This window comes from Cryptotermes secundus, unplaced genomic scaffold (assembly GCF_002891405.2).
Source record: "Cryptotermes secundus unplaced genomic scaffold, Csec_1.0 scaffold330, whole genome shotgun sequence".
In the NCBI taxonomy this organism is placed as follows: domain Eukaryota; kingdom Metazoa; phylum Arthropoda; class Insecta; order Blattodea; family Kalotermitidae; genus Cryptotermes; species Cryptotermes secundus.
The window spans coordinates 1,216,768-1,231,042 of record NW_019734317.1 but is presented as its reverse complement, the minus strand read 5'-3'; the positions used below and the strand labels follow the sequence as shown (position 1 = coordinate 1,231,042).

At 38.2% G+C, this 14,275-nt stretch overlaps 1 protein-coding gene across 1 annotated transcript in view; it reads right to left on the bottom strand.

The window, feature by feature from the left end:
* Window positions 1–1,261: 1,261 nt before the first annotated feature.
* Window positions 1,262–14,275, bottom strand: part of LOC111868547 (mitochondrial ribosome-associated GTPase 2) — a 26,817-nt gene continuing 13,803 nt past the window's right edge. Inside the window, exons 5-9 of the mRNA XM_023859282.2 lie at window positions 10,909–11,025; window positions 9,769–9,990; window positions 5,980–6,118; window positions 4,838–5,070; window positions 1,262–2,231 (exon numbers count right to left, since the gene is read on the bottom strand). Coding sequence (XP_023715050.1) covers window positions 2,073–2,231; window positions 4,838–5,070; window positions 5,980–6,118; window positions 9,769–9,990; window positions 10,909–11,025 — 870 coding nt within the window. The 3' untranslated portion in view covers window positions 1,262–2,072. The remainder of the gene's footprint in view (window positions 2,232–4,837; window positions 5,071–5,979; window positions 6,119–9,768; window positions 9,991–10,908; window positions 11,026–14,275) is intronic.

Sequence of the window (14,275 nt, the reverse complement as noted above, 5' to 3'; positions counted from 1 at the left end):
CCATGTTTTCAAAGGATTTATTAGTTATACAGTAAACTCTCACTAATCCAGAGTAATTGGGGGAGAGGTTATTTGAATTAAGTGATAATCTGGATTATTGAAGCAAAAGGTAGCCCTAAAGGACGAGAAAAACCTTAAAACATAAATGGATGATGTAATGATATAAGTAGTGCTGATGAAAACAAAAAAATATCCCTGTAGAGCCTTTATTTAAAAACTATAAAATGACATCAATAGAAGACTAGGAAGTTGTACTTTATTTTGGACATAATAATGCAGGTGTGAAGAAACTGTCAAGTTTTGTTTCAACACGCAAGTGATTCATCTGCCTTCCTAAATGACATGTCTCTTAAAGTATGTACTCAATTGTGAACAGCATTTTTTTATATTTTGATCCTGATTAGCAAGGGTTTACTGTATGTGTGTGTATTGCCCTTCATTGTTGTGACAAGACATGAACATATACTTTTTTCTCTGTATTTTCTTCTATGTTAACCTTTCTAGCATTTAATAAAGCAATTTTTATTGCTTTTCCTTGTTTCACACCATGTGAATGGGAAGTGCGGTCAAATGTTTACCTTTGCAGGCTTTATTGTACGCTTTATGTAAATGACTTAATCAGTCTAAGTAGGCTGCTGGGACAGCTTGGTTGGCATAGCAAATGGGCTATAGGCTGGATTACCATGGTTTGATTCTTGGCAGGGGTAAGATATATTTCTCTCCTCCATAGTGTCCAGACTGGCCCTGGGGCTCAGGCAGCCTCTCATGCAGTGGGTACCAGGTGCTCTTTCCTTGGGTATAAAGCTGACCACGCACCTCCATTTAGTGTCAGTGTCAAGAATGATGGCTGTAGTCACATAGTGATAACTTACATAAATAGCCTGATGATGGCCAAATAGGGCAAGAAAATGTGTGGTAGTGAAGTTTTATACAACTGATGTAAGTGTACACAAAGTGGTGGAACCTCTCATATCTGTTGGTCTGTTGGGGTACTTGGGGTTAAAAATGCCATAACTGTAAAACTAGTTTGTTGTTAAATTATGTAGTATAATGTTTATGTCAACATGTCATCAAATATGACATAGCAAGGTTTTAAAGAAAGAATAGGCTTTCATAAAAAGTATTTTTATCGTTTGAAGGTCATTTGAGGAATGTGGCTCTTCTGTGCAACTGAATGTACTGCCAAGTGACTAGCTTCTAGCAGGTAATTCTGTGGCAAGGCAAGGCATTCAAAGGGTTAAATAAATGTTATTGTCTTATCAACTGAGTAAGCAACGTTCATATTTTATGTAACATCATGTCTTTACAATAACAGAGGAAGGTAAACTTCTTTTATCTATGATTTACATTGTTGCTGTTCATCTGTGCTATATTAAGTTTACAGTGTACACTTATATTTAGCAGAAGGAATTATAAACCAATTCTTCACTTACAATAAACAAACACTGACATGCAACAATTCACTGTTATGACAAATTGGAGAGAAGTCAAACTATATAGCCCTACTGACGAAATAAAAAAAAAAATCTGTATTAAGGCTTCAGTGCTTTGAAGTTGTAGTGCAACAGAGCATTGCATTAGAAGGATAAACATACCTGATTTTAACAAAATCTGAAGTTAATAAGGTTCTCCTTTTGTTTTTTTCTTTTTTTTTTTTTTTATGAATGTAAAAGTTTCACAGTGTGTTAGGAACAGCCTTTTTAATTACCTTGGAAACTACAAGACTTCCTGAGAGAGAATGTATTAGACATAAAATGGGTGTTTTTCATTTCTCTTTAAATTTTGTTCATAACATTTTTCTTTGTGATAAGTATGGAAATTCACATAGATATGCATGTAGGCTTTCACATAAATTGTTACACACATCCAGCTTAATCTGAATTTAAGTCATAATTTGGAAGTAACAAAAAAGGACTTAAAAGACACAAAAATAAAAGTTGTCCCATGTTTAAAGATGCCATAATTGAGGGCACGTAAGTGTCTTCCATGCATTCGTAACATCAGCACTATATGAAATTACATGGTGAACTTCACACTGAATTAAATGTAATTATCCAGTTCTTCTTGCCATTTTAAAAACTGTCAACAGATGAGTTCTCATCATCAGTCTTGACGTTCTCATCATAGACTTCTTTAATGACTTTTAACAACTCCTTAAGGTTGGTTCCCATTTTTGCAGAAATAGAAATTACAGGAAGATCAGTTTGCCTTTGGAGAAGAGGCAGATTAACCTGTGATGGAGAAAAGTATGTCAATGTGAGGTGCCAAATAAACATGCAGAATTCCCAGTTTCTGCAATGTAGTAATTAGGACTATGTATGTATGAAATGACCCAATCTTGGCTACAAGGAAAAACAAACTATATACCAAATCTGGATATAATTCAGATATGTTCCCTCAAGGCATAACATTTCTGTTACTATCCCCATAGCACTCCAAAACCCTTGGAAGAAATAAAATATTATGATCTGATGCAAAGCAATTAATTTCTGCAGGGTTTCTTACATTCCACGTACAGGTACCAAATAGGCAAAATCTGGGGACATATTGCCATGTAGTCTGTTGAAAGTCAGCTGACATTTTGGAGGAACATATCACCTCCATCTTCAGGCTTGAATAAGTTGATGAAGACACCAGTGTGAAAACAGGTGGTAAGTTGAGTAATTGGCTGGCCAAAAATTTCAGGTTATATAGGAAGCAGGAGGGAAATGGAAGAGTAGACCTTGGTTCCCATTGGCTCACTGCTGGGCTCTCTCATGACTACCAAATGAACCATTAGGAGACACGAACAGGAGTTTTGATGGCCCTGAAAAGGGGCAGTTTTGCTGGTCTAGGAAAAATTGTATGGGTGTTGGGCAGGGAATCAACCTGTAAGGGAGAGAGGTCAAGTGAATGAGTCGCAGGTATGTGGTGGGGAATGAGGGAGTAGAGGAGGATGGTGTGGCATAGCTGGATGTCTCTCCACCAAACCCAGATACATGGATCACATCAGGGAGGTTATTGAGATTGAGCTCCATCCCAACAATATGAACAGGGAAGATGGCTTCTATCTCAGCAATAGAAACCTCTCATCTGTTCCCTGAAAGATTGCAGGAAGCCTCCGTCACACGACAGCAGAATTGGGTTCTCTGTGGGGCCACGCACACTGGCCTTATCAGGGCACAAAATATGCACTCACCAGTCTCCACCTGATGTCCCAGCTTCCTTCTACTACCTCTGCTCCCTCATCCCCCACTGCATGCCTGTGACTCGATCTCTCTCCCTTATAAGTCGATTCCCTGCACAACACACCCTTATGCTTTTTCCCTGTCCTTTCTAGACCAGCAAATTCGCTCCTTCTCATAGCCAACATAAACTCCTGTTCTTGTCTCCTTCTGGTTCACTCGGTAATGAGAGAGCCCAATGATTTCATTCTGTCCCACAGTGAGCCAATGGGAACTGAGGTCCACTCTCCCACTTCCTGCTTTCAGGCCTGTATCTTGCTTGGCTTATTCGACATTGAAGATGGAGACAATATGTTCCTCCAAAACGTCAGCTGACTTTCAACGGACTACATGGCATTATATCCCAGAAGATAATACTCTTCATAACCCCGCTGTGAGAGCCTCAAATCTACATGTTTTATACAGATTGACTGTAGAACAATTAATGTCTATCCATCTCATGTTTGATTTGATTGTATCACTTATTTAAGTACTGTCTTCCAGTCTATGCCACTGCCAGAGTTAATATTTGCATTAAGAGAGAAACTGGAGATGCTCAAGAGAACATTTTATTTTATGTCATGCAACAGAGGTACAGTCTAGAGTGAATTATAAATTTTACCTATTTTCAGTATACAATTCAACCTTTACAGGTCAAATTTAAATACCCACCATGGCATTGGCAGACAGATTCAAACTTAGCAATAAGAGGATTTATGTTCAATAAAAGAGGAACCAGCGTTTAAGTCCCAGTAGGGTCAAGAATTTTCTCTTGTCCACATTGTCCAGACTGGCTCTAGGGCCCACCCAGCCTCATATCCAATGGGTACCACGGGCTCTTTACCCAGGGGATAAATTGGCAGGGGTGTGAAGCTGACCACTCACCTCCAACCAATGCTGAGGTCAAGAAAATGTGGATCTATACATCCACTCCCCCATATGCCTTCATGGCGTAGTGCTTAATTAATTAAGCATGGGGACAATTTGTCTCTACCTTATGTTCAATAAAAGTGATGCTGGGGCCTGCTGAACTAGGGCATACACTGGCACAATCATGTAACACACACACAATAAAGGTTAACTTATGTTGTTTCCAAGTTTATCATCTTACAGAGTATTTGCACAGATCCTCTGAAAATGGAACAAACAGTATACATGTTTTTGAGCTAAGATTACAGTCTTATTTGCATTATTTCAGAATATATTTCACTTGCTGCTACTGTTATTTATTTAGTGACAGTGATTTAATATCCTAGTCTTTGCATTCTGAAATAAATAAATTCAAGATACTTACTGTATTGTATCCACTGTAACAAGGAGGGGATGAGGCAATATAACTTCAGGAAGAGTTTGTAAAATGCATGCTGACTTTGTACTGTGCAACAATTAGATGATGTGCTGTGGCAAAAATTTACTATGCTCACTGAAACTGTAAAGTTACAAAGAAACCTTACCCCCTAGACTCTGGCACAGAAACCAACAAACCAACACTCTTCAGACAGTAGACTTTCTCGTTCTCTTTTGTCGTAAAAAAAAAGATCACTTTTGAAACTCTGATAAATGATATTCCTATCCTCAAACAGTATTTTGCTATGCAAAGATGCTTTTACAGTATTACAGGTACAAAGTATCACCTTAGCCTCTGGTAGATCCAATTTATTTGCAACTACCAGCTGAGGACGTTGCAAGAGTTCAGGACTGAATTGTGAGAGTTCAAACTGCAGTACTTCCAGATGAGTCCAGGGCTCCGGGGTAGCCAAATCCAGCAAGTACAGCAAAACTGCACAACGCTCTGCATGCTTCAGGAATTGGATGCCCAGACCACGGTTCAGGTGTGATCCAGGAATCAAACCAGGCAAGTCAGCAACTGTGAGAAGGATGGAAAACAAGATCACAGTTATATAATACTATGTCATCTGAATGCAATTTTGGAAACAAACTGAAACAACACAAAATTTAAGTCCGTTAATTCCTTTTCATCCCTAATGTATTACATTACTTAGTGCAAAGTACAGATTCATAATTTTCATGATACAAAATGATATGACCAAAATACCAAGATTCTGATATTCTGTGCATATGTACTTGAAAGATTACACATGTACATGGGAGGAAAACATTAAACTGTATTTTAAAGGTAATGTATGAGAATGTGGACTGGATACATCTGGCTCAAGACAGGAACCCATGCCAAACTCTTCAGAACATAACAGTAAACCTTTGGGTTTGTGGGATTGTCGATGTTCTAAAAGACAACCATGTAAATCTGTAACAATTGTATATATTAAATTGTATCAATTGAATGTTCAGAATAGCTGCGAAGCTATGTGGAATGTCTAAAGTTGGCTGGCCCTGAAAAGGGCAGTTTGTTCCTCCATGAGTACGCTGGTAGAATTTGCTCCTTTGTAGTAGACCAAGTCTTTACAGCCGTTCAGCTTGTTTGTCCAGCCGGTAATGTGGTGGTGTGTGCGCCTGTAGAACAGCTGCCTATGGCACAGTTGCTGGAGAGTTGCGGCAACTACGTTAGCTGCCTGGTCACAGAGCGAATTTCATTTACTTTAAGAATCTTCCATAAAGATCCTGTTCTGTAATATATATATATGGCAGGAAAACCAGACTCAATACAAAGAAGGAGCATGAAGATTTCTTTCACACACCTGAAGTAATGAGGACCTCCATTTGACTCTTTACTGGAAGCTGGATAAATATGTGAATAATAAAAACACTGTCTTATTTATATAACTTTGCTGTCTCAATGAACTGATAAAACACTTGCCTGCTATCTGATCATAGTCGTCATACTGTATTACACCCAGGTGTGGTTTCAGTGTAGTGAACGGGTATGGGGCAATTTTAGGCCGTGCACGTGAAATTGCCTGAAGTAAAGTGCTTTTTCCAGCATTTGGAAATCCAATCTGAAAATAAAACTGTAGGCTAGAATAACGAAACAGGTCTAGATATAACCACAAAAAAAAAATGAGGGTATGTTGGAATAGCTCATCCAACAGTTATCACTGACTTCTCCTAGCTGCACACAGTGATTCCAACAGTCCTGCCATCTACAGAAGCACCTCTTATAATTTTCTCTTGAAGTGCTATATGATTCCTGCATTACACTCTGCATCGTCTTTGGCACTTCAGAAGTCTCATTCCTTTTACTGTTTTCTGTTTGGGGAATGGTAATAGTCCTTTTACTGTTTTCTGTTTGGGGAATGGTAATAGTCACTCAGTGCTGAAGTGAATCAGTTCTAACACGAACCATTACAGTAATGTCTATTGAAACTAAATGATAACCACAAAGAGTAAAGTGATAATATAAAACACGTACTTTTCTTTAACAAAAGAACTTTATGTACATATCTTGACTTACTTTAATTCCAGAAACTTTCATTCTATGGCTTCTAAATTATCATACAAGGGTGAGTCAGAAAGTATTTGCAATTAATCTTGTATTAAATAATACAATTACAATGAGTAGGTACAACAGCATTATTTTTATGCATAGCCCTCACCCTTTTCAGCACATCTAGTTTGGCGGTCCACAAGCTTCTGTATACGTACAGAAAAAAAATGTTATTTTTTAGGGGACAAGCCCCACACTTTCACTTCTTGGTCACTGGGCAAATCAAAGCCTCTCAAAGTGTCTGAGTGAAGAAAACAGGTGACAGAAGGCGCCTGATAAAGACTATGGAGGATGCTTCACCTCAGAGTTCAGTTGGTAGAGGCTTTCAGTGGTATGAGTGGCAGTATGTGCACGTGCATTATTGGGCAACAATGTGGCACCTTTTGACAACAGTCCTCAGCATTTGGTTCAAGTAACTGTTTTCAGCTGGTCCTGAAGCATTTCACTAAACAGATACTATTTACTGTTGTGCCCCTGTCTTGGAAGTGTTCCAAGACTGGCCCCTCTACATCCCCCCCCCCAAAAAGTGTCAACATCACTTTCCTGCCAATGGTTGTGTTTTGAAATCTTTTTTGACTGGCAGTATCAAGACATTTCCATTCCATACTCTGGTGTCTGCTTTCTGAAACATAACAGTGGATCCACCTCTTGTCCCCAGTGACACTGCATCTCAGAAAAAGTATCACTTTCATTATGATGGTGGTTCAATAGGCCTTAGCAGATTGTTAAATGGTTGTACCTGTGCTCTCCTGCCAGTTGTTTCGGAACCCATCTTGCACAAACTTATGAAACCCAAGTCAGTCTTGAATGAATATACAGAACCACTGCTGTTGCCCAGACTATGCGCCACTTCATCAATAGTCTCCCATCTGTTACCCAGAATGATGGCACACACTCATTCAGTGTTTTCCTCTGTAGCAGATGTGCATGGGTGTCCTCATCACTCTTCATCCATGACACTTGTGTGACTGTGTTTGAACATGGTTATCTATTCACACACCGTTTCCACACTGTACTAAAAATCTGCAATGGATTTTTGTCCCTGGTGCACTTTCAGCCCACAAAAATCGCATAACTGCACACTGCTGTTCTTTGGTGCTATGGAAGGGGAGCAGCCATGTTAACTATGATACAACATTAAACTGGCTGGTGAAGGTCAAAAGTATTTTACAATCATGTAGGGAGTTCATGCGTCTGCCTGCATGCAAAATAAGCAGTGTTGCCAAGACAGCAAGCTTTAAATTAAATCACTGAAGAAACTTTCTGACTCATCGAAAATTTTGTAGGTATTGCTGATAGATACCTTTCTCTTCTCTAACTACAGCAGAAAAAAGTTACATGTTTTGGCCTCTGGAGACAAAGGTTTTGAACAGCACTCTGTATTACTCCATTTTAGACTACAACTAATTCAACTCTTGTCTGTGCACTGAACCACCAGGATATGTTTCAACATTTTTGCTTACAAACTGGCTGTTCAGCTCTTTTACCAGTACACACTTAAACCATCATTAGTCCTCAAACATTGTTGACAGTAGACAAATACCTACATGCCCCCCCCCATATATTCCCTTAAGGAAAGGTTAAACCACTAGACAAATTCGGAAAGCAGTAATGATACTAAGCAACTATCCCTTTCACAAAACCCTTCTCATTCAGTGGCTTCCTTGTGACTCTACTGTATTGCTGGGTGATCTTAACTGGTTGTTATAGCACTGAAGTGATTCATAGCCATTGCTGTTTAGCTGCTTGACAACTACAGGGTGAATCGTATAGAACTGGCCCGATGAATTTGCTAATAATTCCGCAGGTGATGCATATAACCGCTCACAATTACGACATAATAATCCGTGGGCCATGCTGAGTCAAATGGTGTGCGCATGATCCAGCAAGTGGCAGCCCTTATGCTGCAAGGTCAAGGACAATCCCGAAACATGTCTGCAGTGCGCAGGCGACAGTCATGGAGTACACTGTTGAACAGCAAGTGTTTCTCGTGCGCACGTACTGGGTGACAGGCTCGATTGCGAACACACAATTGGAATTCAGGAGGAAGTTTGGAGTTCACAAGAAGCCAGCAAAATCGACTATACAGTCCTTGGCTCAGAAATTGGAAAGGACAGGAACACTTTTAAGTGAACGTGGTAAAAACCACCTAGAAATGCCAGAAGAAACGATTGCAATTGTGCAGAACAGGTTACTGCAGTCTCCCAAGAAATCATTACGACGTCTAAGCCAGTAACCCAGGTATTCTTATTCAACGTGTCAATGGGCTGCAAAGAAAGCGAATCTTCATCCCTACAAGATCACCAGTGTTCAGGAATTGGGTGATGTTGATAAAGATAAATGGGTACAGTACTGTTTATGGTTTCGGGAATTTGTCCACGATAACCCCAGAATTTTGGATATCACTTAGTTTAGTGATGAAGCATGGTTCCACCTATCAGGATATGTAAACACACAAAATTCCAGGATCTGGGCATCTGGGCTTTTGCACTGTCATCATCATCCTGATGTTGTGGTCACTATTCCAGTTCAACTGAGTTCTCATTGGACATTCTTTGCTGTGAAAAATGTGAAACTTTCCCAAATTTTCAGCTTCCTTACCTTCTAATATCTCACTGCTAACATTACAACCTCTTTAATGTCTGCAGGTAGAATGTCAATGTTTGTCTCATAATTACCAAAGTTGTGGACACTGGTCTGGCCTAACTGTTGCCTTGATCAAATGCAAAATATTATGAAGGAGGAAGTAGCTCTTGAATGCAGCAGTCACATTCTGGTCCATAGGAGCAAAGAAGTTATGCTCAGTGGCACAAAAACACATTTTATATTGACAGTTAATCATCAAGATTAAAAAGATGCCCAGGAACACTACATACAGTTACAAGTATTTTGAACACAAGGCCTTCTCTTGCATAATCCTCTTTTGGGCCTAGACAAGCAACACCACCAAGCAATTCTTGAACCTTCATAACCCAAGCCTTCTTATTTTATATATATATTATTTTATACAAACACTTAAAGTGTAAGATAATATGTTTTATCATCTCAGATGACACATTCAAGTAAAAGACTTTCAATTTATACCCAAGACACTTCAATTTTACAAAAATATAAATTCTGTCCATTTCTTCCCAATGTAAGTACTCATGAGTTGTTCATTACCAGTCCAATATGTGCCATGCTGCGCACTTCCAACAGATATTGTAGCTCTTCTCCTTCTGCCCCATACTCTGCAATTTTTGGTGCCTGTAATGTATCTGATATAAAGAAATGATTTCCACGGCCTCCTGCCCCACCACGTGCTGCCACAAACATGGTGCTTTCATCCTTAAGGTCACCTATAACTTTTCCAGTGCTGTCCTTAATTATAGTCCCTATAGGAACCTGAACAGAAAAGGAGGAATCAGTGAACTGGACACAACATATATGTTATCACCATGACATTATCAAGGTTTGGATTTACAAGTGTGTTTTTGAGGTATCTTCCATCAGCTTCAAATAAAGTTATAATCTAATTAGAATTTATACACCTTGCCTAACATTGTTAGGACACATCACCATAAACTGCATTTTAAGGGTTCTCAGTCTACAGTTTTTTGACATTTTGTGTTCATTTTTTATGATCCCAGCCAAATCTACATATGCAGTAAAGTATATTTTGCCCCAAATTAATGTTTCTTACTTTAGTATTCTGCCCATATTTAGAGAAAAACAATCCAATCCCTATATGAAATTTGTACCTCAATTTCATACCACATTTACATGACTGTAAGATGAGATATAGTTTTCTGTTGTTTCTCAACTTATATAACTAATATTTATTTTTTCTGGAAGTATATATGTGTAATTAACAGTGCAGTGTTTTTTCCTGTTGGAATTCTGTATAATCCCCATTTAAGATTTTCCTTGATTTAAGGTACAGAAATCTTATCCCTAAAGCAAACCTTGAATGGGGATTTTACTGTGCTGAAAACAAAGACAAAACAGAAAAGTGCACAAAAAGTTGGATGCAGAAGTGACAAAAAGGAGTAAAAACTCTGTATAAACCTGTGGCCTGACCATTAGATGCATGTCTTTGTCTTTAGGACAGGAAGTGCTTGTAACATTTACTGAATAGAAGTCATTCATAAGAGCACATAAGACCTTCCTCCTAATTTTTCCATTCATTTCTGAATGTGGGACTGTGCTACTTCAACTGAGACATTCTGTATCCTTCCAAAGTGCAAAATGAATCAGAGGTGCCACAATCATGCACTCTCCTCATAAGCAAATTGAATCATACCTTACATCTATCTCTCATACCTGTATTACAGCATGGTCAGCACTCTTCCCATGACAGTCCTTGCTATAACCCTTCTCTCCATCTTGTGCTCTGAGAACTGACGTCAAATGACGCAAGTCCCGTACATTTTGTGTTGCCTAAAAAACACAACACTCATAATTTACTAGAATCAAGCATTGCTTTTTCTTCCCTAGAGTGTCATGTGGTGTAGAACTTCCTTCATGTATACTGAGCCAGCAAATGGTGAACCAAGTGGGGAAGAAGGTTAGGGAGTGTAAACCTTAAACTTTCCAAAAATTAATTCACAGTCTACACATACAGCCAGAATAACTCAACAAGTGACACTAACACACCACCAAAAAAACCATACACAGTTGGAAATGTGCGCTGCTGGCAATCAGCAGACAAAAGCATTTTATGGATTTTAAAGGATTTTTATTGAAAGTAACAATACAGTCCACATGCAACTAAACTGAAGTGACAAGTGCAACAATTTTAGTAAGAGTAGCTACAACTGAGGATGTCCATGTGAGGCCAAAACATGTTGTAGAAAAGTGTACGTAGGATAGAAGACAAGAATAGAAATGTTGCATTTGGACAGTGAAAACACTTATCCACCGAAGATTTCCAAAAACGTTTTTTGGAAAGATAGGTAATATGCAATCAAGATGCCAAAGAAAGTGCCTAGGTGGAATGTATTGTACTCCTTCAAAAGTAATACACACAGAACTACATGAAGAGTAATGAAATATATCTTCTGTGAAGGTATTTCTTGCAAGATTGGACAGATAATTTCACAGCTGATATATCACCAAAGCACAGAATATACAAGTCTGAGAAGAGTACTAGTGTCAAGAGTAACTAGCAAAGAAAATCAAGACTGCATATAATGGATGTGATACAAGTAGTTCTGAATGAGTGCAGAGAAACAAAGAACTGCACTATCCAATGAAAGAGAACATGGGGTAAGTGGTGGGTAAAACTGGTTGATGTGGACAATTCTCCTGTTCATTTACAGAAACACAGCTTCAGTATACCAATGACAATGGTAAGGGTCATCCAAAAACTATGCTGTTTACACCATATGCAGTACATGCGGACAGGCAATGGAAATTTCCCCACTTTCTCTTCACTGGAGGAAAGTACTCTCTCACTTTAATGACTGCAGTAATGGAGATCTAATTAACAATGCCAGTCATTATATTGTGGCATGTTCACAGAAAGCTGGCACAGATGATCAGAGAAAACGCTCATTACTAGGTTACAGCACAGTACATGGCACACCACATCAGTTAAGCAACAGTTATGCAACAATAGAGGAATTGTGGGAAGTTGTATTCTCTGATTGGTCCATGCAAAGGCTACGTCTGGAGAACCGAAACTCAAGCAGGGAGTAGTTAGCAGTCTGCAGATGTGACAGAAGTGAGTGCTAGTCAGCGGTAGCCAGTGGAGGGCAGTCGTAGCTAGGAGACAATGGGCAGGGGTTATGGCCATGAACAGTTAGTGTGAGAAGAGCGCTAGTTAGTAAGGACATAGAACATGGAAGCCGAGGAATCTGCAACATTGGGAGCCATTAGCAAGCTATGACCGGTGAAGACAGCAGACTGAGAAGATTTAGTGCAAGCTATAGTGAATTGCAGAGTGTGTAAATTGGTAATACCACTATAATTACCTGTAGTCACAAGTTATATGGGTTCAATAAATACAGTTATCAATTCAAATCTCATGTCAAATCACTGGTACGTGACAAGATCAGTGGTCTATGCAGGCAAATCGAAATGTGAAGAATTTATATATGAAATGTTGAAAAGTTCAATGAATGGAACACAATTACTAAACATATGGAATATTGACTACATTAACTTGAAAATATAGAAGTGTGAAGACTGCAAGGAATTATAGCAATTCTTTTTACGTTAAAATAAATTATATAAATATAAGGAAGATCTATGGCAGTGTTTCTCAAACTTTATGAGTCCTCAGACCCCTTAGCAACAAAGTGCACACTCAAAAAAGACCCCTCATCCCTCCACACAGTTGAATCACCACTATATTACTGGCATTTGTTAACCATTATTGCAGATCAACAGATTTCATAAAATATGAAAAATATTCAACACATTTTTTTTCTTTCTGACTTATAACAGGAAGACGAAAATAATCTTATGGACTCCTTGGGCAGGCCTCACAGACCACAGTCCATACTTTGAGAACCACTGATATAAGGGATGTGTGCATTTCAATACAGCATACATTACAGGTTTAAGTTACATATTTCAAACCAATACTGATGTACATTGCTAAAATATGTACAATCAAACAGAAGATAAAGATAAAATAAAAGCAATGTGTATGGAATCACTGTTAAGAACAGCACAGGGAAAACAAAAGAGATAAAATTACAGAAATGAATTAGGAGAAAGTGCATCCTTGAAAGAATCAGATAAAAGCTAACAGTGCTTTGGATATATGTATTACAAAGATGGATACAAACAAACTACAAGATCTCTGAAAATACACATGAGGAGCAGAACACCTAACAGAATTCAGACTGGGCTAGCTTGTAGGGAAAATTCATGGAATAGGACAGGAAATAAACAATGGAGGTATCTAGAAGTGTTCAGTTCATTGGTGAACTTTCAGTAGAAACAATGCTAGAAGACAAGTATATTTTTCTTTAGAACTTTCCATTTCACTTCCTTCTAACCCCTCTTTTGTTTAAAAGTATCACACTTTTCATGCACATTCAGATATGTTTCAAGTTGCAAAAAGGCCTATACTAAATGCTCGACATTCCATACAAATTATTTTTCAGTAGATTCAAAATAGTTCTAGGTTACGCATAGTCATGATTGTTCATTGACTGATTCTTCATCATCATCATCATTTATTTACAGTTCCAAAAATATCCATAGAGGCATCTGCCTCAGATACAGAACAAGTCAATAATACAATATAACATATAAATATACATACATAATCAGACATTCATCATCGTCAAAATACGAAAAAACTACTGTACCATAATACATTCACAAGTCAAAATAACATTTAAAATTACATACATGATTAAAATATATACATGAGGTGTCAATCTTTCTTCCAGCAGTAGTATTCTTCAACAGTATAAAAAGAACTGGTGATAAGAAACTTCTTTAACGCCACTTTAAATCCAGGAATGTCATAAGATAATTGTTTAAGCTCTGGAGGGAGGTGGTTATAAAGTTTGATACCAGAATACCATCCACCTTTCTGAAATATCGTTAAGTTTACCACTGGAAGATGCAAGTCATGATTAAATCTGGTATTACGTGTGTGGACATCAGAGTTTGTTATATAGCAATCTCTATTCTTGACAACCAGCATAAGTAAAGAAAATATATATTG